Source organism: Moschus berezovskii, chromosome 23 (assembly GCF_049115385.1).
Source record: "Moschus berezovskii isolate FMDL1 chromosome 23, NW_MosBer_1.0, whole genome shotgun sequence".
Taxonomy (NCBI): domain Eukaryota; kingdom Metazoa; phylum Chordata; class Mammalia; order Artiodactyla; family Moschidae; genus Moschus; species Moschus berezovskii.
In genome coordinates this window covers 61,166,095-61,187,887 of record NC_142482.1, presented here as the reverse complement: position 1 = coordinate 61,187,887, position 21,793 = coordinate 61,166,095, and the positions used below count along the sequence as shown (strand labels likewise).

Below are 21,793 nucleotides of genomic sequence, written 5' to 3'. Positions count from 1 at the left end.
CCAAGCTTCTCAAAGCCCTACTTTTGACATTGTCCGTTTCCATGAAATACTCGAGAAGCTGAAACGGGCAAAAATCAAACCCTTCCTGTGGGTGGGGTGGGACGCCAGAGGGGTACCTGGTCATTAAGCTCCCTTTCAGGAAAGGACAGCAAACAGTTCCAAAAATAAAAACATATTTTCAAAACCACGAAGAGGAGGTCAACGGCAGCCGTGTCTCCGGGCCCCACACACTGGCCAGACCTGCTTCTCCCAGAAGAAACGGACGTCAGCGGAAGACGCCTGTGTTCTCGACCGGAAACTGTGCGACCCGCGGCTCCAAACCCACCCAACAGCCTGGAGACTGTAATGAGGCCAAGAGGCACACGAAAAGATGCGTGGCTTCGATGACTATCAGAGAAACGCAAATCAAAACTGCAAGGAGACATCACCACTCATCAGAATGGACGTCGTGAAAAAGTCCACAATAATAGATGCTGGAAAGGGTGGGGAGACCGAGGAACCCGCCTGTACCGTCGCTGGGGGTGCAAACTGGCGCAGTTTCTGGTGTACAGCAGTGATTCAGTAGTACAAACACACCTAGTCCTTTCCAGGGTCTTTTCCAACACAGGTTATCGCAGGACACTGAGTAGCGTCCCCTGTGCTGTACAGCAGGGCCTCGGTGTCGATCTCTTCTTCATGCAGTAGCTTCTATCTGCCAAGCCCAAGCTCCTAACGCACTGGCTGACTTCTTGTGGTATCAGGCGTTTTCCATCAATGCTGCAGCCCTGATCCCGAGGCATCTACACTCTGGTGTTTGATCTCATTTCTTCCCTCCCTTGCCTCCCATGTCCACACTCACCGAACAGGCTCAACTCACTGGTGGGCTTCCCCACTCACAAGGGCGTGTGGGCCAGCGAGCAGACGGCCCACGGCCACCTAAGCCCTGGGGCATCAATTCTCTAGTCCAGAGGCCCGAAATTCCTGATTCTTTTACTTGGTCATTTCTTGCTACTTTTGCTTTCTGCAACATCTCTACACTTGGGTACTTGACATAGAAAGTCAGGTTTCCAGCTTCTGTTGAAGGGCCGGGTGGACTGGCTGCTTTGTGAACACAACATCCACGTGACCATCAGCTTCCACACAGGGCACGAGCCCAAGTCCCCACTGCCCACAGGGGCGTCCTCACCAGGAATCTGCACAGTCCCCGTTTACTGCCGTGCTTGAAAACACTGATGTGTACGTGTGCGTCTTTCAACTGTGCGCACACAACAAATGGGTCGAGAAGATCATGTTTTTCCATAAAAAAAAAAAAAGGGAGTCAGAGAACGTTGATGTATTTTATAGGAAAACATGCAAAAAGCTGACCCCTACCTTAGAGATCTCAATGCATACTGACTGGAAACCAGGAAAGCATTCTGTGTGAAAGTTGAGGTGGTCCTGGGGAGCCGAGCTGAGCCCTGAGGGGTGACATGGTCCCCGTGAGCTGAGGAGCTAAGGGAGCTGCCACCGTGACCCCACAGCTGGGGAGAAGCCCCTTGTGGAATGTGGATAACGAGGAAGATACCCAGGAACCAGCGATTGGAACCTGGACGCTGATTGTCTGAGCATGATTGATTCTAACCCTGCCAGGAGGAAGCCCCCTCCATTCAGAACTGAATTTGACCCCCAAGATAGGAAGGCAGCTGTTGACCCCGTCGGCCCCCCGACTGCCTACTGGGAAGCGGGTGGAGGCCAGGGAGGTGCGGGGGCCGCGGGAAGGCCACCTGCTGCCCGCCGGGTCACAGGAGGGGCTTCCCGGGGCTGCCAGCGGGGAGCTCACAGGAAGGGGAGACCCAAAGTCAAAAGCATACACCGCCTGCTTCCTTTCCAGTTTAGATCCCCTGGAGAAGGGATTGACTACCCACTCCAGGATTCTTGGGCTTCCCTGGTGGCTCAGCTGGTAGAGAATCCACCTGCAATACGGGAGGCCTGGGTTCGATCCCTGGGTTGGGAAGATCCCCTGGAGAAGGGAAAGGTTACCCACTCCAGCATTCTGGCCTGGAGAATTCCATGGACTGGATAGTTCATGGGGTCACAAAGAGTCAGACACGACTGAAAGACTTTCACTTCGTTTTTGCACAGATCACTCCCCAAGATGAGAATACACTTCCTAAAGGACAGCAAGTGTGGGGTGGCCGGCCGGGCCCTGTGCGGGGTCCCCTCGCCCTGGGGCAGGGACAAGAGCCATGTGATAAACAGATCAGAGGAGAGCAATGCGTTTTATTTCATGAAAATAGATTAAAAAACAGACTGTGTAAAAGAATTAGGATTCTCAATAATTTACTATTATTTACACGAGCAAATTCTGGTCATTAGTAGACTCTGTGAGGAGATGAACACGCAGAACCCAGACCCTCCCTGAGGGCAGTGGGAGACCCACCAGGGACACTCAGTGACCTCCTGCTTCCTGTCTTCTCAGGCTGACACAGTGGCTGCATCATCGCAAGCTTAGTGACGGGCAAGGGAATGGCCCCCGGCCACCTGGGGCCCCAGCATCCTCACCCCTCACGGAGGCCAGGTGGGCTCTATCCTCTCTGTGTCCCCCACATGGGCACTGGTCAGCGGGTCCCCTGTGCCCGCAGCCGACACCCCACTCATGACCAACCTTCCGCCAACACCCCTGGGCTGACACGAAGCCCGCGGCTTTCGGGAAGAAGGCAGGAGGCAGGACTGGAAGCCATGCATCTCGGTCCTGGGAAACCTGGGTGAGAGAGCGCCCCCCGTGTCATCCAGAACCCGGGGGCCCAGCAAGGTCTCACTTGAAACGTCCTGTGTGCTGGTCCAGAGGGGCACATAGGGGAGGGTGGCCGGGTGCCCTCCCAGGGGAGGGTCGGGTGTCCAGTGCTGGCTGGGCCATCTTGCAGGCACTTGTGGTCCCTCCAGGCTCGAGGGGTCACGTCCTGGGATGCAGACGCAGGCGGGAAAAGCCCTAGAAGCAGCAGGGGTGCTGGACCCCCGACCCGACTCCCAGCTGCTGGAGACATGGTTCCCTTGGGGGCGAGCGGTTGGGTGGGCCTGGCCCCAGGCCCCTGGCCCCCGGCTCCTGAACGGCAGTGGCGCCTCAGCCGTGGGCAGGCTGGGGGAGGTCCCCTGAGGGAGCCTCAGTCCAGAATGTCCGTCTCGAAGGGCACCAGGTGGTAGTAGGACAGGTTGGTGACGTAGGCCGCCGGGTCGTCCCCGTCCTCCAGCTCGGCGGGGAACTCGCCCCCGCTCTCAAACCTGCATGGGAAGGCAAGCAGTAAGGCTGGGCGGGCACCTGACCCCCGCCCGCCCAAGCCAGCCCCCAGGAGGAGAAGGGCTGCCTGTGGAGCGTGGGCTCCCGGCCCCGTGGGCACAGACAGGGCAGACCCCGCGAGCCCAGCCCGGGCCCCGCCAGCGACACTCAGCCCGCTTACAGGTGTTCCGCGGGCTCCACGGCGCTGTGCCGGTCTGTGCCGTTCGGAATACTGTGGTCAATAACGATCGTTTCCGTATTTGCTAAACAGAATCCGTTGGACCTCATGATTTCTGAAAACAGAGCAATGAGGGAGGTAATTCTCAAGGGGGTCGGGTTTGAAGTTCTGACACTTGGGGCTCACGCATCTCCTCTCGTCCACCTCCTCCGGCTGACACTTGCTGGACTGTGAGCCCAGTCCTTCCCTCAGCAGACCACAGGCCCCACGAATAGGCACTGGGGGTGGGGCTGGGGGGCATTACCAGGGCGGCAGCTGCCTGAAAGCTGGCTCGCCTCCAGCCACCAACCCTGGTCAGCAAGCCCCATGCTCAGGCCTTCCACCTACCTCACTTTAAAAATGTGCTTAAAAACACTCCAGATTCCTGCTGCTTTACCACCGTCTTCCACGCAGGCCCTGACGCATGCGGACAGCTCACAGCAGTGTTCTCTGCCCCGGTCAGGCCACAGGACGACCCATGCCGCCGTCTCAGCGGGCGTCTGATGCCCTGGTTGTCTGGGGGCACTGTTTCCTTTTATTCCTTATACTGTAATCATCATTTAGATTATTTGATTCCCATGGACAGATTTGCTCTTTTTAAACGAGTGGGACTATCCTTACAGGTATTTTAGGTACCTGGTTCTCAGTTTTCTCAGTTTCTCTCCGTAGGAAGACACTTAGGGAAACTACACAAAGAAGGCAGAGAACTAGACTTCCTCCTCTCCCTCCCAGGACAAAATGACTGTTCATCAGTCAGGTTTGCCGAGTAATGGCTGACATTTCCTCTGACTTTCTGGAGAAGGGACAGCGCATGTCTCATTGGCCCTTCTAGGAGGGCCGTTGGATCCGCACCAGCAAGTGGCTCGTCCCAGACCTCTCCTCCTGGTGGAGCCCACCCAGAGCTCACGGCCTGAGACGGCTCCTGAGTCAGAAGAAGGAGCCGAAAACCAGTGAGAAATCGGTGCTGGGAACTGCCAGGGTCAACCACACCTCCAGGTGCAAAGAAGAGGCTGACAAGAGCCTGAGTGGGCAGACAGACCCACAGAGGGCGACCCCCAGCAGCGGGACAAAGACGCCCAACCTCACAGCTCAAGACGCGGGGCAGCACAGAGCCACTTGTTTTTTTTAATTAAAAAACAATTCTGGGGGCCGCATTGTGCAGCACGTGGATTCTTAGTTCCCTGACCAGAGACTGACCCCAGCCCACCTGCCATGGGAGTCTGGATCTTAACCACTGGACCACCAAGGGAGCCCCCAGGACCACCTTCTTTTCTGCTTTTATTAACTGACTCAAATCTGCCCCAGAAAGCACGTAAAACCTCAGCAACCTCAGCACAGCCAGCTGACAACCCCAAACCCTCTCCCACCCTCTCCAGGGGAATTGGGGGTGGGTGGGAAGGACCTTACAAGTGAAAACAAACATTAGTGTTGCAAATAGAGTCACCTCGTATAGGAATCTCCTAGTCTTTATTAAATGTGAGATTTGCAATTCTAGAACATGGAATCTAGAAAATAGAACCAGACCCCAAAGCACATTTGTTGCAAATCATTCCTTAATTGTTGGTGAAGAGAAGCCAGCTGGGCCTCCAGGAAACTCCAGTTCTACCACTTAAGCCTGTGAAGAAGGTTACTCTGCTGTTTTTTAGCCTGTAAAATCGGAGAAGGCAATGGCAACCCACTCCTGTACTCTTGCCTGGAAAATCCCATGGACGGAGGAATCTGGTAGGCTGCAGTCCCTGGGGTCGCTAAGAGTCGGACACGCCTGAGCGACTTCACTTTCACTTTTCATTTTCATGCATTGGAGAAGGAAATGGCAACCCACTCCAGTGTTCTTGCCTGGAGAATCCCAGGGACGGCAGAGCCTGGTGGGCTGCTGTCTATGGGGTCGCACAGAGTCGGACATGACTGAAGCGACTTAGCAGCAGCAGCAGCAGCCTGTAAAATGGGAATAACAGTGTCTATCCTAAGGGGCACTGTGGGGGGGGGGGCGTTAAGTGAGACAGTTTTTATAAAGAGTCTAACAAACGCTGGTGAAAATTAAGGCTGAGACTGTACAAATGCCTGGCTAATAAAAAGTTAAATTATATTTCCAGGCTTCCCAAACCTGAATACTCCGGGTTCATCTAAGTAATCAGATAAAGGCTGAGGTGTATACTTCCTTTTAAGCTTCACAGCTTTCTTAAGAGTTGGTAACAAGCTTTTAGATTAACATGGGGTGAAGAATGTTTCCGGTTCCATCGACCCAAAGCCTCGCCAAAGAAGCCAGAGCACTTGCCAGAACCAAGGCCCGGGGAGGTCCTTATGCCACGAGCGCCTGGCGCCCCCTAGTGGAGGCCTGGCCCCCAGCCAGTCAACCTGGAGGCCTGCGTGAGTCAAGGCAGGGCTGCCCCGCAGGCGGCATCGCCTCCAGAGAGGCCACCTCAGAGGTGACAGAAGCTGCCGAGAAGTCTGGGAGGAAGGGTGGTGAGGGCGGGCCAGGGCCCTTTCAGGAGCGAGGGGAATTTAGTAGGACCGGAGTGGACGTGCACAGGCGGGCTTGCGGGAGGGAGGAGACAGGCCCGGCGGGGAGGAGGCTGAGGGCCTGGACCGAGGTGGGCTCTGCAGTGACGGGAGGCCCAGACAGGCCACATCCCGACCTGCCCAGGACCACAGGAAGTCAACAAATCAACGAGCCAGGAAGTCAGATCCGGGGTGGCCCCCGAGGGTCATGACGACGCGTCCCCGGGGGGAGGCCCGGCTGCTGCAGACTCCGTGCCTGGGGACCCCCGAGTCTGCACACCCCGAACACGGCCCGAGACTGGGGAGTGGGGCGGCTCTCGGCGGCCAGGACCTCAGGGGCTGGCGGCGCTGCCGGAAGGAACCGTGTCGTAGAAAGGACTTGTGAACTGACCCTCTTCTCATCTGGATACGTTCATTTCACATCTTACCTCCAGCAGGAGCACCCGCCCCCGAGGGGGTGGTCCCGCACGACCTCGCTCGGCCCAGACCAGTCCCTGGGCTCCCGGGACAGATCTCTCCCTACGAAACGCTCCCCAGAGCCTCGCCTGCAGCGCCGAGGAAAGAGTCTAGTGCTGTACTGACAGGCGCAGCCTGGATCAGAGGAAGCTGCCAGCGGGCTGAGCCCTGGCTCCCCTCGCTCCCCTGAGACCTGCAGGACGGCTGGCCATCTCCTACCGCTGCTGACTTTTGCCAGAAGGCGCGGCCCAAGGCCCACACTGAGGAGCCGCACCCTGAGTGTCCCTTTCTGTCCCACCTGCCCTAAAGCCCAGAGCAAAGGCAATGCCACGCGAGCCGAACTCGTGTTTTTGTGCTGGATGATGGATTCCAGCCATTCGCTTCAAGACGCCTCAGTAACGCTTTCCTCATAGACTGTTCCTTTTTTTAAAGTTCCGGTTTATACACCTTTGGAAGCAGGCAGCGTGCAAGCAGCAAGCCGCAGGGGGAAGCACACCGTTTCACAAGATCTGGAAGCAGGCCCTCCCCTCTGCTTCCATCCTCCTGTCGGGTCTGCTTTCCGGGCCCCGAGGTGGGCAGGCGTGCCCAGCATGGGGACAGGGGCTGGGAAGGTTTCCGGAATCCTCAGCCGCACAGGGCAGCGCTGCCCACACCCACCCGACGCCTTCCCCGCACTCTCACCTGAGATCTTCACCGGACTCTGAAAGCTGGGCTGAATTTTATGCACGTTGTCATTCTTTAACACCTGATCCAGGGGCGATCTTTCGAAGAAGGTGAGCACGACTTCTGACCTGGAGTACTGGGAAGAAACATGTTCCTTCCTACACACGTTCCTTTTGCTGGCGGGATGGCATGGACTGCATCCCTGCGCCCTGATCAGGGGCTCGGGGGGCTTGGGGCCCGGGGCAGGTGGGATGGGGACCGTGGGAACAACGCTGGCCAGGTCTGTGCTGGCGTTTCACACACGTCCCCCTCACTTTCCAGTAAACCGTGAGCCCCTTGCTTCCGCTTCTTCCCGGGGGGAGAAAACACTGGAGCTCCCAGAGCCCAAGGAGGCGCCCTCTCCTTGGCTCCTGGCCCCCCCGCCCCCCAGGAGGGCGCCCACCACCCCACCTGCCCACCCAGCGCCCCGCCGCGCCCGCGCCCCTACCTTGCGAGGCATGCTGATGATGGCCTTGAGAAGCTTCTCCACCTCGTTAAGCCTGGTCTCAATGTCATGGGCGTCCTTTATGGCGACCAGTCCTGGGGTCGAAGCAGAAACGCCTCCATCAGAGAAGCGGACCAGGACGTGGGCTCCCAAATGAAATAGAGACCAACAGGTAGCCCACAGCGGGGATGCCACCCTGGGGTCCACATGTGGACTGGCTGTGCCAGTATGGTGGCTGCAGCCAGGGAAGCTGCCTCCCCCGGCCCCAGTGACAGAGCCAAGGTGACCACAGGGCCCTTGGAAATGGAGCCCATACTAGAGAAGATGTGGGGTTTAGAAGGGAAAAATCAGAGAAAACCAGCATGGGCAGGACTCATGGCATCTTCCAGGAATCTGAGCTCCTACCGCTCACTCCAGTTACCAGACATCTTGACCGGCTACTAGAAAGCACAGTGCTTTGTCTTTAAACTATGAGAGCTAACAGGCAGGAGGCGAAGGGGACGACAGAGGATGAGCTGGCTGGATGGCATCACCGACTCGATGGACATGAGTTGAGTAAACTCCGGAAGTTGGTGATGGACAGGGAGGCCTGGAGTGCTGCAGTCCATGGGGTCGCAAAGAGTCGGACACGACTGAGCGACTGAACTGAACAGCACAGAACTGGGGTGTGTTTCTGTCTCCCCATGAGCCGTGTGGAACATCAACCTTCCCAGGACCGGTCCTTCACATCAGCTTCCCAGGGAAGCAGAAACTCGGATTCCCAGGACATTTCACATGACCTGGGATCCAAACCACAGAGGCTGGCATCCCAGAACTACTTTCGGTCACTGAATCTCAGTTTTCAGAAGTTCCGGTTTTGTTTGATAGGAAAATGGCTGTTCATTTTGAAGGCAACTCACTAAGTCCACATTGAGATAAAATTAACTTCCTAAACTGCCTGACTGAAATTCAGAGGCCCCTCGCATCAGCCAGAGTCGAGAAGGTTCAGCCGAGGTCAGGAACTGGTCCCTGAATTTCCTGGAGACAGGCCAGTGGCCCTTCACCTGCTGACACAGGGGTCTGCTCCTCAGTGGACTGTCTGGTCCTGACCAGCGCTCTCGGCCACGTGGGCCCAGGCAGCCGGCCGCAGACCCCAGACTCCGGTCCACACACCCCGTGCCGTCCCCCACGTGACGCCCCAGCGTCAGCAGAGACAGGGCTGAGCCACCCCTCTCTCCCAGGCTGCCCACCCCACCACCACCCGGCAGGCTGGGGGCAGCAGGAAGGGAGGAAGCTACACCCAGGGCCAGAGTCTCAGGGTCTCAGGACACATCCTCCCAGGCCTGTGTGCTTGTTTAGAAGTTCACACACACACACAGCTCTGTGATCTTGCTCCCGCTGAGGGCAAGTTTACAGAGGGAAAGAGGGATACTGCAAAAATCCTCTGAAAAGTTGTTTTTAGAGAGGACAGTTATATAAATCATCCCCGTAAAGTGCTTATTTGTTCTAAGACAAGAAAACCCTCACGTTTCAGTCTTTATGACACTGAGGATGCTGCTGTTAAACCACTCAGGTTCACAACACAGTTGTCGTGTTTTTATATTCTGTAAGGACAACACATGAAGATTAGCCTCGCGCACGGCCAACACACACAGCACACTTATACCCGCTTTCTAGGATGTGAAGCCCGCCATTGGGGATAGCCACCTAGGGTGCCACTGAGCCGATAAACACGCTCTGTTCTCCGCTGACCTTCCCTCAGGCTCCATCATCAGGACGCAGCGCACAGGACGCCCAGGGCAACGAGCACTTCAGACACAGTGAACAAGGCAGCCGTGCGATGGACACACCGAAGACCATTCATTGTTTATCTGACATTCAGACTTACTGGGTACCCTGTAGCTTTACCTTCCCGGTGACCTGTTTCCAGAAGGAAGCAGAGAAAGGCAGCAAGTGCCTCGTCATACTTCCGGTAACACATCGGCGTTCCGGCTTGGGGCACAGACCCTGGGGACCCTCCCCAGCCCACCTCATCAGCTTGGCCCTGTGACCCCCCACGCCCTCATTCTGAGTGGGACCCTGCGGTTCTTGCCCCACCTGTGTCCTCAGCCTGAATTCTGTCTGTGGAAGAACTTTAGCCAATGAGTAAGTTTAATCAGAGAGGTGAGAGCAAGCAGGGGAAAAAAGGAAAACAGCCAAAGGACACTAAAGAATGACAGTCACTAAGCATGGTCAAGGAGCTGTACTTTCTTCTCAAGGCCGCAGATGATATTCGGAGCCACCTCCCATGAGCTGCCTTACAGACACTGAAACCCCCAGCAGGATGACGTGTGTGTGTGAGCGCGTGTGCTCAGTCAGGTCTGACTCTTTGTGACCCCGTGGACTCTAGCCCACCCGGCTCCTCTGTCCATGGGACTCTCCAGGCAAGAACAATGGGGTGGGTTGCCATGCCCTCCTCCAGGGGATCTTCCCAACCCAGAGACTGACCCCGCGTCTCTTATACCTCCTGCATTGGCAGACGGGTTCTTGACCACTAGCGCCACCTGGGAAGCCCCAGAGGGGAAGCCAAATGGTGCTCCTAGGAAACGAAAACACACTTCAAGACAAGAGGGGCTGAAGACATTTCAGCGGGGAAAGAAGCTGCCGGAATCCCTCCGGCAAGAACAGAGGGACAGGCGACTGTGTGACACTCTGGCTTTTTGCTGGGGCACTTGTATTTCCCCTAAACAGATGCCCAGAGACCACCAAGGCCACTGGGACCACGTTCCTGAGGCAAGCCCTCCTTCCTCTGAGGGAGCCCATCCACGCGAATGACCAGGACTCTGGCCTCTTCCCAGGGCGTGAGGGCTGTGGCCAAAGGTGGAGATTCACAAGCAATAGATTCTGCTGGGTGCCTCTGAGAGGCTGTCCCCCCACCCCCACAGAGCCCCTGTCCCAACCTCACATCAGAGCAGGGAGGGGTCACCACCAGCCACGTGGCCTCCAAAGGCCGGGCCCTCTCCAAACTCCAGGGCCCAAATTTCCCTCCTCTCCTTGGCCTGGAAGGAGGTTATTTGTAAAGTAGAGGTGGGGATGGTGTGGGGAGGTGGGGAGGTAAGGGGGTGGGGGGGGACAAAACAGGAAACTGGAGCCAGCATCACCCAGGACAGATGGCCCATCGAGATCCCAGACCAAGCACACGCAGTTGGGGCTTCCTGCTCTACTTGCCCTGTTCTTCCTCTGTGACCGACAGCTCTGGCCTTTACTGACTGGTACCACTCTTCCAAATGTCACTTGTTTACAGTAAGGATTATAAATTTTAGTTTAAAAAATGTGCTGACATACAATAATTTGGGATTATCTTAGGAATGTTAGCTTTTGTATTCCAAATATTGTTGATGGAGCAAAAACTGTGGCAATTTTGTTTGACCCAGTTTTACTGTCTAAGATCGCGGTTCAAAAAACTCCAAGAGGGTAAGGTGGTGGTTTTGAATTTGCAAGGCTGGGCAGATGATGGGCTGTTGTCATTCCAGGGCCAGCCAGCAGGGGGCGCCAGCAGCCCGCGAGGAGCCGCCGCGTCCGCATCGTCCTCACAGGAAACTGGCTCGGAACACTTCGCCGTTCCGGAAAACTGTCTTATTTCTGATAAAGCACAGTCACTAATACAACCTCAATTTTAAAAGTTCACTCTACACAGCTTCTGATGTGAGAAATTTATCCAGACGTCGCCCAAAACAGTTAACAATTTGAAACCCAAAGACTGATAACATACTAAATTTCAGTATGTTGATTTCACATCCTTTTTGGGGGGTTAAAATTCAGGTGAGAGCAGCCAGGGTGCCCTTTCTGTCCAAACTGGCGCAGCCTTGAGAAGCGAGACCACGATTTGAGCTTCTGTGAGCTCCAGGGTAGGCCTTCATATGAACACGAGCACCAGCTCCTTCTCGGAACCCAAACTGAACACGCTGGCACGAGCATAAACATCAGGCTCTGAGCGGACACAGACCAGCGTCCTCGCTGCAGACACCTGGCCCCACGTCCCACTTCCCTGGCGGAGGCTCCGGAGACCGTGCCGGCCTCCAGGGATGGGCTTGGGGCTGAATCCGGCTGAGCGCCTGGGGCCCCTTCAGTTCTGGGTGTGAACACAGATCCTTCTCAGGTCAGTCGGGAAGGCGAGTCCGTTACCCAGAGAACACAAGTCTCTCGACTGGACACCCACGACAGAGCCCCGGGGACTTCTGTGACGTGAACTCTCCGACCGAATCAAGTAAGACACTGTGTTTCAAAAGTCCACCCCTCACTGTCCAGAGAAGCAGATGGGCTGGAAGAGTGAGAAACGCAGGGTCACCTTGCCTGAACAAGAGATACACAAGCTTTAAAAGCTGTTGTTGCTGTTTAGTTGCTATGTCGTGCCTGACTCTTTTGCGACCCCACGGACTGTAGCCCACCAGGCTCTTCTGTCTGTGGGATTTTCCAGCCAAGAATACCAAGTAGGTTGCCATTTCCTTCTCCAAGGGGTTTTTTCCAACCCAGGGATCGAGTGTGAGTCTCCTGCATTGGCAGGCAGATTCTTTACCACTGAGCCACCAGGGAGTGTAATACAAATTTTGGAAACAAAGCGTTTTAAAATTTCCAGGAAAATCCTCCATGATAACTTCCTAAATATGTGTTGTCTGTATAGACAGGGTAAAAGCAGCGGGGACTCACTCGGTGAGCTCAAGAGCTAACCCAGGTGATTCTTCTTGGTTACACTCAGCGTCCAGACCGCAGCCCGCTCTCCCCAGGTGGACTGCGGCCTCCCACCCCAGCAGTGGGGCTCCGGTCTCTGCCCTGAGCTCTCCCTGCTGCGCACGAGGCTCGGCCCTCCCTACCATCAGCCTCCCTGGCCCAGTGATGCTCACGGTGACACTGGAGGCCAGGAATGTCTCCCCCAGTCCTCCCAGGGACGAAGAAGGGAGGCAGAAGGGCAGAGACGAGGTAACTTGTCTGGAGACCTGGGAACCGGCTGAGGAAGGCTTCGTGTCGGCTTCTTCCCAGGCCTATGAGGTGCTCCCCTCCCACCTCCTTCCCCAGGCCGCCTCCTTCTCCTCCAAGTTGAGCAGAATTACTCCACTTCGGACTCAGCACGCCTAAAGAGCCACTCGCTGAGCCTTAGTTTGTCTTAAAACTCGGAAGGAATTTAGGGAATAAACAGCACCCGCCCCAGGCCAGGCCCTCAAACAGGAGGCCCTGGGCTGTGTCAGGTGACGGGCACTGGGTGACAAGACCCTGGCCCGGGCTGGCCGGGACAACGGGCAGGAGACCGACGTGACCACGGGGAGGCGTCCCCGGGGGGCGTGGCAGGGGACTTTTCGGGACCTTCTTTTCAGCGCTGACGACCAGAGGGCTGGGGGAAGTCTCCGGTCACCCAGGGAAGTAAACGTGAACAAAAGCGCCAATAAGAATGATTTCAGTGGGACGACAATCCCAAGCCCCAGGAACGCGGAGTCCTTGCTCACGGTCCCCGACTCACTGCTGACGGCCGCTGGGCTGCACCGGGGGGCACCCGGGGTCCCCACGGGGGACATCGCTCCTGTGGCACCTCTTGTAGCTCCAGGCAGAGCCCCACGGGGCGGGCACACCCAGCCCGCGTCTCAGGGCTCTGCCGTCACCTCTCACCGCACAGCCACCTTCCCTGGCTTTGAAGACCCCCAACCACAGGTATCTTCTGCCTCTTGGGAAAGCGCAGCTAAAAACACACAGCGGAGTCACAGCAGGCCCACGCTTATTTTACAAAGAGAAGAGGACCGTGTCCTGGGGGCCAGCCCCAGGGCAGTCGGATGCTACCAGCAGGGCCCGGTGCTGAGAGGCAGAGCCAGGCCTCTCCATGGACATCTGGTGGGATGTGACCGTGGCTGAGAAGCTCCAGAGCGAGCGACAGCCGTGAGCTTCTGACCACTCCTTCCCCAACAGAGCGCTGGCCTGGGTCACCTGGGCCCACAGCACAGCTGAGACCACGGGCCACGTGCCACCAACAGCGGACGGAATGTCTGGGGCCCGGACAGGGAGCTTGGAGCAACAGCCGGGTGTGGGTTCGGGAAGGAAACCCAGCATTAGGAAGGGAGGGACAGCGGCTCCCAGGAGGTGGGTGTGGCCAACTCGGGACCCAGGGGACAGCAGAGCCCCGAAGCCGGAGCCAGGAGCCCTATATATGGAAGAGGTTCAAAAATAGGTCTGTGAAGCAGACAGATCCCCAAAACGCCCCAGAGAAGGGAAAACGGCCCCCTCCTTGGAAGAGGGGGACCCCCTGCAGGGAAGCCAGGCTGGGAGCCATACCGGGAGCGGGCAGGGCAGGACCCCAATCCCAGTGTGGCACCCGCTGGGCGGGAGAAGGTGGCCTTCACACCGCTGCTCCGTGGCCTGGAGCCCTGCGGCCTCTGCTGCATCTTCAGCCACTTTCACCAAGAAAGTGAACTCGGGGTCCTGCAGACGGCCCCCAAATCAGACAGCGATCTCCCCGCTCATGTGGGGAAAGCACGGAGCTCCTGCCCCGTCCGCCTGAGAGCAGGGCCTGGGAGTGAGCGCCGTCCCTGGAGTTGTTGGTGGGTGGGGGTGTCCTGGCCAGTAGGCCTGTGTCTGGGCCCAGTTGGTAGGTGCTGGACACCTTCCCTCCACCCTGACAGAGGGTCTGCGAGAATGCAGGCAGATCCAGGTCCCCTGGGGGCAAGGGTGAATGGACATCACCCAACACACACCCAGGCTCTCAAGGAGGGGCCTCACTTGGAGAAACGCTGAAAACTCCGCGTTCAAAGCCAGGCCCTCTGCTCCAAGCTCTCCATCTCCAGCAAGAGCCTCGCACTGAGTGCCATCTGCCCACTCCCCACCCCCCACCTGCCCTCCAGCCACAGCAGCCCTTTCATTACTCAGATACTGGGGCTCACGCCCACCTCAGGGCCTTTGCACGTGTGCTGGCAGCCCCATCCCAGGCGCTCACGTCCCTTTCTGCCCTCTCCCCGCACCGGCCCATCTGAAAGTGAACCCTTCACCTGCCCCAACAAGTCACAGCTCCTCTCCCGCCCTCCTTGAGTTCCTTTCTTCTGAACATGTACAACCATCTACCATGTTTTTAACTTATCTTGATTATTATCAGATTCTTCAAATCGAGACACAGAATCATGAGGGCAGGGGTTTGTTTTGTTCTCCGCTGTGTCCTCAGCACCTAGAAGCTGCCCGGCACAGGGGAGGCGGCTGGGAGATACTCGTGGAGTGAACACAAAGCCAAAGTGTTGGTATTACAGTAATCAGGAACCATAGATCACCCGACCACTTTGGAAATAGAATCTCTTGCTGTAGAGATGACTGTATAGGGCCTGAAATGGGTGCTATTAAAAAAAAAAAAACACAATCAAAATAGTTCAAAAACTCCAAGGAGTCTTTGGGAAATTCTGCATGATTGTCTTTTAAAGCATAAACCTTTCCAGGCATGAGCAATGTAACAGGCAAGTGACCTTGCCACATCTGGTCAGGAAGCCCTGAACCAACGTATTATGCAGCGGGGATTTCAGTTGGAGACTTGGCCCACCTGTGTCAGAGGGTGGAAAAAAGCAGAGAGGGACGCCTTGGTCACCCAGAGATAATATGCACAGGAAGCAGCCGCCTCCCTCCCCTGGCAGGGGGACAAGGAAGCAAGGATGCGGGCATCAGATCCGGACGCAGAGGAGCGTAAGGTCAAGATGCCAAGGAAAAGGACAGAGGAAGCTGGACAAGTCCCGAGGGCCGCCTCGCCCAGACGGAAGGCCAGGGAGGTGGGCCGGCGAGCCCCGAGCCGCCACTGCACACAGGGGTTTACTGCCTCACTGGAAACACACACATTCCACGGACAGACGGCCAAGGCAGCAGCAGCGCGTGCAGAATGCAGGGACAGCACACGTTGCACAGAACACGCTCCCACCACAGCTCCCCAGGGCCCACGACAGAGGGCACAGCATCCCGAGTGCACACGGGACCTCAGAGGCAGGTCGGGGGCCCCCATGCCCCGGAGGTGTCCAGTCCTCCGCTGACAACAGCCACCAGCCCAGGACGAGCTCTGAAAGCCAGACTTGCTCACAGAACTTTTGAAAGAGACAAGAGGGCCAATCTAACCTAGCCCAGAAATACGCAATAAGTTTAAACTGAGGGCCTCTGATGGGGAATTATCCTGAGAAAACCTGCCATCTCAACATAACACACACTTCTGGATGCCTTTTGCGTGTATGGTTTGGACATCCAGTCCATCTTTTTATGCAAACAATAAATCTGCCTGGAAATAAAGTGAACTCTTCTTTGACATTATGGCGAGGTATTTTACCTAGCAAACAACTTCCCCAGACTTACGAAGACTGAAGGAAGGAAAAGGCCTTCCCGTGGGTGTACACACACGCAGGTGGTGCTGGGGGCAGCGGCGTGCCTCCAAGCAGAGAAGCAAGACCCAGACAGAGGGTTAATGTCACCCCCCCTCGGCCCCAGAGGCACTGAGCTGGCCTCGCAGGAGGCTCCCCAGTCAGATGGCGGTCTCCCCGCTTGTCTCGACTGTCAGGACGCCAGCCAAGAAGATGGTTCCCACAGCCCATCACGGGCCGTTAGAGAGCGCGCACACCCGACCCTGGTCCTCATCTGACTGCCCCGAGCCTCATCGCACATAATACCCACGTCTTTCTGATTTTCCCCTTCAGACGCTTAAAGGAAGCTATGAGATCCCTTCTGCGTCTTGGTTTCTCCCTGGTGCCCACCCTCTGCCTGTCTCCCTGTGGGTGCCTCTCTCTGCAGAGGCTCTCTCTGTGCTGACACTGAGGAAACTCAGGACTGACCCAGTGCAGCCCGCACACAGACAGAGCTGGGAGCGTGCATGCGCACAGCGGGTGTGGGTGTGCATGGCAGGTGTGGGTGTGCATGATGGGAGTATGTGTGTGTGCAAGGCAGGTGTGGGTGTACATGATGGGAGTATGTGTGTGTGCAAGGCAGGTGTGGGTGTACATGATGGGAGCATGCGTGTGCAAGGCAGGTGTGGGTGTACATGATGGGAGTATGTGTGTGTGCAAGGCAGGTGTGGGTGTACATGATGGGAGTATGTGTGTGTGCAAGGCAGGTGTGGGTGTACATGATGGGAGCATGCGTGTGCAAGGCAGGTGTGGGTGTACATGATGGGAGTATGTGTGTGTGCAAGGCAGGTGTTGGGTGTACATGATGGGAGCATGCGTGTGCAAGGCAGGTGTGGGTGTACATGATGGGAGTATGTGTGTGTGCAAGGCAGGTGTTGGGTGTACATGATGGGAGTATGTGTGTGTGCAAGGCAGGTGTTGGGTGTACATGATGGGAGTATGTGTGTGTGCAAGGCAGGTGTTGGGTGTACATGATGGGAGCATGCGTGTGCAAGGCAGGTGTGGGTGTACATGATGGGAGCATGCGTGTGCAAGGCAGGTGTGGGTGTACATGATGGGAGTATGTGTGTGTGCAAGGCAGGTGTGGGTGTACATGATGGGAGTATGTGCGTGTGCAAGGCAGGTGTTGGGTGTACATGATGGGAGTATGTGTGTGTGCAAGGCAGGTGTTGGGTGTACATGATGGGAGTATGTGTGTGTGCAAGGCAGGTGTTGGGTGTACATGATGGGAGCATGCGTGTGCAAGGCAGGTGTGGGTGTACATGATGGGAGCATGCGTGTGCAAGGCAGGTGTGGGTGTACATGATGGGAGTATGTGTGTGTGCAAGGCAGGTGTGGGTGTACATGATGGGAGTATGTGCGTGTGCAAGGCAGGTGTGGGTGTACATGATGGGAGCATGCGTGTGCAAGGCAGGTGTGGGTGTACATGATGGGAGTATGTGTGTGTGAAAGGCAGGTGTGGGTGTACATGATGGGAGTATGTGTGTGTGCAAGGCAGGTGTTGGGTGTACATGATGGGAGTATGTGTGTGTGCAAGGCAGGTGTTGGGTGTACATGATGGGAGTATGTGTGTGTGCAAGGCAGGTGTTGGGTGTACATGATGGGAGTATGTGTGTGTGCAAGGCAGGTGTTGGGTGTACATGATGGGAGCATGCGTGTGCAAGGCAGGTGTGGGTGTACATGATGGGAGCATGCGTGTGCAAGGCAGGTGTGGGTGTACATGATGGGAGTATGTGTGTGTGCAAGGCAGGTGTGGGTGTACATGATGGGAGTATGTGCGTGTGCAAGGCAGGTGTGGGTGTACATGATGGGAGCATGCGTGTGCAAGGCAGGTGTGGGTGTACATGATGGGAGTATGTGTGTGTGCAAGGCAGGTGTGGGTGTACATGATGGGAGTATGTGTGTGTGCAAGGCAGGTGTTGGGTGTACATGATGGGAGTATGTGTGTGTGCAAGGCAGGTGTTGGGTGTACATGATGGGAGTATGTGTGTGTGCAAGGCAGGTGTTGGGTGTACATGATGGGAGTATGTGTGTGTGCAAGGCAGGTGTGGGTGTACATGATGGGAGTATGTGTGTGTGCAAGGCAGGTGTTGGGTGTACATGATGGGAGCATGCGTGTGCAAGGCAGGTGTGGGTGTACATGATGGGAGTATGTGTGTGTGCAAGGCAGGTGTGGGTGTACATGATGGGAGTATGTGTGTGTGCCAGGCAGGTGTGGGTGTGCATGATGGGAGTATGTGTGTGTGCAAGGCAGGTGTGGGTGTACATGATGGGAGTATGTGTGTGTGCAAGGCAGGTGTTGGGTGTACATGATGGGAGTATGTGTGTGTGCCAGGCAGGTGTGGGTGTGCATGATGGGAGTATGTGTGTGTGCAAGGCAGGTGTGGGTGTACATGATGGGAGTATGTGTGTGTGCCAGGCAGGTGTGGGTGTGCATGATGGGAGTATGTGTGTGTGCCAGGCAGGTGTGGGTGTACATGATGGGAGTATGTGTGTGTGCAAGGCAGGTGTTGGGTGTACATGATGGGAGCATGCGTGTGCAAGGCAGGTGTGGGTGTACATGATGGGAGTATGTGTGTGTGCAAGGCAGGTGTGGGTGTACATGATGGGAGTATGTGTGTGTGCAAGGCAGGTGTTGGGTGTACATGATGGGAGTATGTGTGTGTGCCAGGCAGGTGTGGGTGTGCATGATGGGAGTATGTGTGTGTGCAAGGCAGGTGTGGGTGTACATGATGGGAGTATGTGTGTGTGCCAGGCAGGTGTGGGTGTGCATGATGGGAGTATGTGTGTGTGCCAGGCAGGTGTGGGTGTGCATGATGGGACTGTGCGTGTGCAAGGCAGGTGTGTGTGTGTGCACGATGGGGGATGTGGGTGTGAACAGCGGGTCACGTGCCTCACAGTCACCCGCCTTCTGCACCATGTGGGTGTGTGTGTGCACAGCGGGTGTGTGTGTGCACAGCGGGTATGTGTGTACACAGCGGGTGTGTGTGTGCACAGCGGGTGTGTGTGTGCACGGCGGGTCACGTGCCTTGCACTCACCCGCCTCTGCTCTGTGGAAGGCCCTTTCCTCACCAGGTCCCAAGACAACTGAAGCTGCACCCTCCTCCCCACCGCCTGTGACCCTCGTCAGAAGCCGCTGAGGGTGACAACAGAAGCCACATCCCTGGAGGGCTTACTACTGCCAGACACGGAGTACTCGCACCATCCCGCACAAGGAAAGTGCGTGCGGAGTCCCGCGCTAAGGGGAGGAGCCAGCCCGGAGGCCCCGGAGGGGATGAGGGGAGGGCAGACCCTGGGCCAACTCTCGGGGGCACCTGTTTGCTTACCGCCCTCCCCGTTCCAGAGAAGATGAAAAGCATTGAATAAAGCGCTGGTCCTTCATCTAAGCTTTCCTGATTTGGGCATCCATTTGATACATTGAAAATACAATAATACACACACACCCAAACAGCGAGTCAAGGTAAACTGCTGCCCTGTTTGGGATGGCACTAAACTCCCTCCAGAGCAGCCAACAGCCTGAGACTCCAGGGGCAGGGCCGGCAAACTTGCCAGCCTTGGGAGACTTGCCAAGTGACGCGTCTGCCAGAAGATGTGTCATGAGAATGAGCTAATTACCCAGATAATTCACACTCGGGGCGGGGCTGTCACCAGGGGGGTGGAGAGTATCCCAAGACCTCAGGGAAACGCCCCCGGAAGGTGCCCCTGGGCTGCGTTTAGAGGACGGGCCCTGTCTTCTCAGCGGGGCAGGTGGTCCCGAGTGTGGGGTGGGGAGGGGCCCCAGCCCTCCAGCCCTCCAGCCTCAACTTCAGCCTCCGCTCCCTCTCCTCCAGCCTCCTCTGCGCTCCCTCCAGGGCCAGCCCGTGGGCCGCGGAAAGGAAATGGGAAGCCACCCAGTCCCCGCGAGCCAGGAAAGTCACAAGGCCTGGAGGAGGCGGCTGGGTTAATCAAACCCAAGGCGGACCCACCCCGGCAGCCCCTCCCGGGGAGGGACAGAGGCCGCGTGGCACCTCGCACTCGGGCTGTCGGCCACCGGGGACAGGGGCAGCGGCCCCGCCGGGGTTGGGGGGCCGCCAGACAGGGCGCGCCCCCCACGGGACGCTGTCCTTAACTCTTCCCCAACGCTCCCGCAGCCCCTCCGGCCGCGGGCGCGGGGACTGACCGGTGGCTCACCCGTCCCGCCTGCCTCGGCCCGCACGCAGACTCCAGCCCGCCAGCCAATGCTCCTCACGGTCCGGGGGCGGGCGGGGATCTGAGGATCCCTGCCCCGTGCCAGGGGCCGTGGGGTCGCCATCCCGGCTTAACAAGCGCCCCTGCGGGACCCCCTCGCACTTTACACGAGTCCACCTCCTACCTCCCAGCCTTCGAGGCCCTCGGTCCCCGAGCCCCCCGACACTCCCAGCCTCCCCAGGCCGGGCCCGCGCCCACCTTGGCGCAGCGGCGCGCGCGCCAGCTCCGGCCGGTCCTCCGGGAAGGCGTCGCGGAGGCGCTGCCACAGGCGGCCCAGGTCGGCCAGGCTGCGGTGTAGGTAGAGCACGCTGCGGTCCGACCACTCGGTGCGGATCTCGAAGAACTCCTCCTCGTCGCCGCGCCGGCTGACGACGAGCCGGCGGATGCCGTTCACCCAGCAGCCGCGCACGAACATGTTCACGAGCGACGTGCCCTCAAACACCGCCGAGGCCATGCCGCGGGCCGCGCATCCCCGGCCGGCAGGGGCGCGCCCGCCCGGGCCGGGGTCCACCCGCGGCCGGGGTCCGCGCGGGGTCCGTCCGGGGCCGGGAACTGTCTGCAGCCGGGATCTATTCCGGGCCGAGGTCTGTCCGGGGTCCACCCGCGGCCGCAGTCTGTCCGAGGCCGGGGTCCGTCCGAGGTCTGTCCAGAGTCGGAGCGATCCGGGATCTGGTCGGGGTCCGTCCGGGGCCGGGAGCCGTCTGCAGCCGGGATCTATCCCGCGCTGGGGTCCGTCCGAGGTCTATCCAGAGTCGGAGCGATCCGGGGTCTGGGTTCGCCCGAGGCCGGGGCCGGGCCGAGGTCCTCCCTTAACCTGTCCGGAGACCGGCTCGGTAGGGGCCCGCCCGGGGCCGGGATCCGCGCGCTCTCCGGGGTGGCGCGGCCGCAGGCTTATAAGGCGCTTCCCACCGCGGGCGGCGCGGTCCCAACGTCGAGGCCGAGGGCGCCTCCGCCGTCCCCGCCTCCGGGCGGAGGGGTGGCCTGGCCGCCGCTCCGCGCGCCGCCTCCAGAGCCCGCGCCGCTGGGGCCGCGGGTCCCCGGGCCGCGGGGCGGAGCGGAAACCCGAGCGCCGGCCCCGCCTCCGCGCCCCGCCCGCCCGCCACCCCCTCCCCGGGCCGCTAGCCGCCCGCCCGGCCCGGAAGAGTCTGAGCCGGGCCCCGGGTGCCGACTGTTCGCGGCTCGTTTCGCGATCTTGGGAAACTCGGGTCGGGGGGCTACGCGCGGGAGTGGAAGCTGAACTTCGGCGCGGCGGGCGCACCGCTCCGGGGACCCGGCCCGGGACGGTCTGGCGGGTTCCTGCCGCCCGCGCGTCCACCCCGGGCCGGAGCCGCCCGCCCCGCGTCCCGCGCGCATTCCCGTGGCGCCTCTGCCCGGACGCGGCGAGCCCGCGCCGGCCCCCAGGGCCGCCACCCCCGGCAGGAGCGGGAGCCGCTGCCCAGAAGCGGGCCGGGCGGGCGGTGGGAGAGGGCCCCGGGGAAGAGCTCCCCGCCTGCGCCGGGCGCGAGCTGAGCCGCGGGGTTTCGGGAGTGGCCCCGGGGGAGAACCGGGGGTCGCGGCCGCTCGCGCCGCAGGGTGGTCCTCACAGGGAGGTAACTTCAAGCCAGAACTCAAGACTCGGAAGTTAGTTCAGGCGTTGGAACTCGGCTGCAGAGTGTCTTGGG

General features: G+C 58.5%; 1 protein-coding gene across 1 annotated transcript; it reads right to left on the bottom strand.

Annotated features, from left to right (window-relative positions):
* Positions 1-2,218: 2,218 nt before the first annotated feature.
* On the bottom strand, positions 2,219-21,168 carry PXDC1 (PX domain containing 1). Its single transcript, XM_055406638.2, has 5 exons — positions 20,331-21,168; positions 7,555-7,646; positions 7,086-7,203; positions 3,414-3,525; positions 2,219-3,237 (listed from the first exon to the last, which is right to left on the bottom strand). Exons 1-5 carry the CDS (start codon positions 20,584-20,586, stop codon positions 3,120-3,122), a joined length of 696 nt encoding a protein of 231 aa, XP_055262613.1. The 5' UTR covers positions 20,587-21,168; the 3' UTR covers positions 2,219-3,119.
* Between the last annotated feature and the right edge of the window lie 625 nt (positions 21,169-21,793).

Coding starts and splice junctions, on each gene's coding strand:
- PXDC1 (XM_055406638.2), bottom strand. CDS start 20,586: ATGGCCTCGGCGGTGTTTGAGGGCACGTCGCTCGTGAACATGTTCGTG. Junction 7,647..20,330: donor GCGCGCGCCGCTGCGCCAAG/GTGGGCGCGGGC, acceptor CTTCGACCCCAG/GACTGGTCGCCATAAAGGAC. Junction 3,238..3,413: donor GTGGAGCCCGCGGAACACCT/GTAAGCGGGCTG, acceptor CTTCCCATGCAG/GTTTGAGAGCGGGGGCGAGT.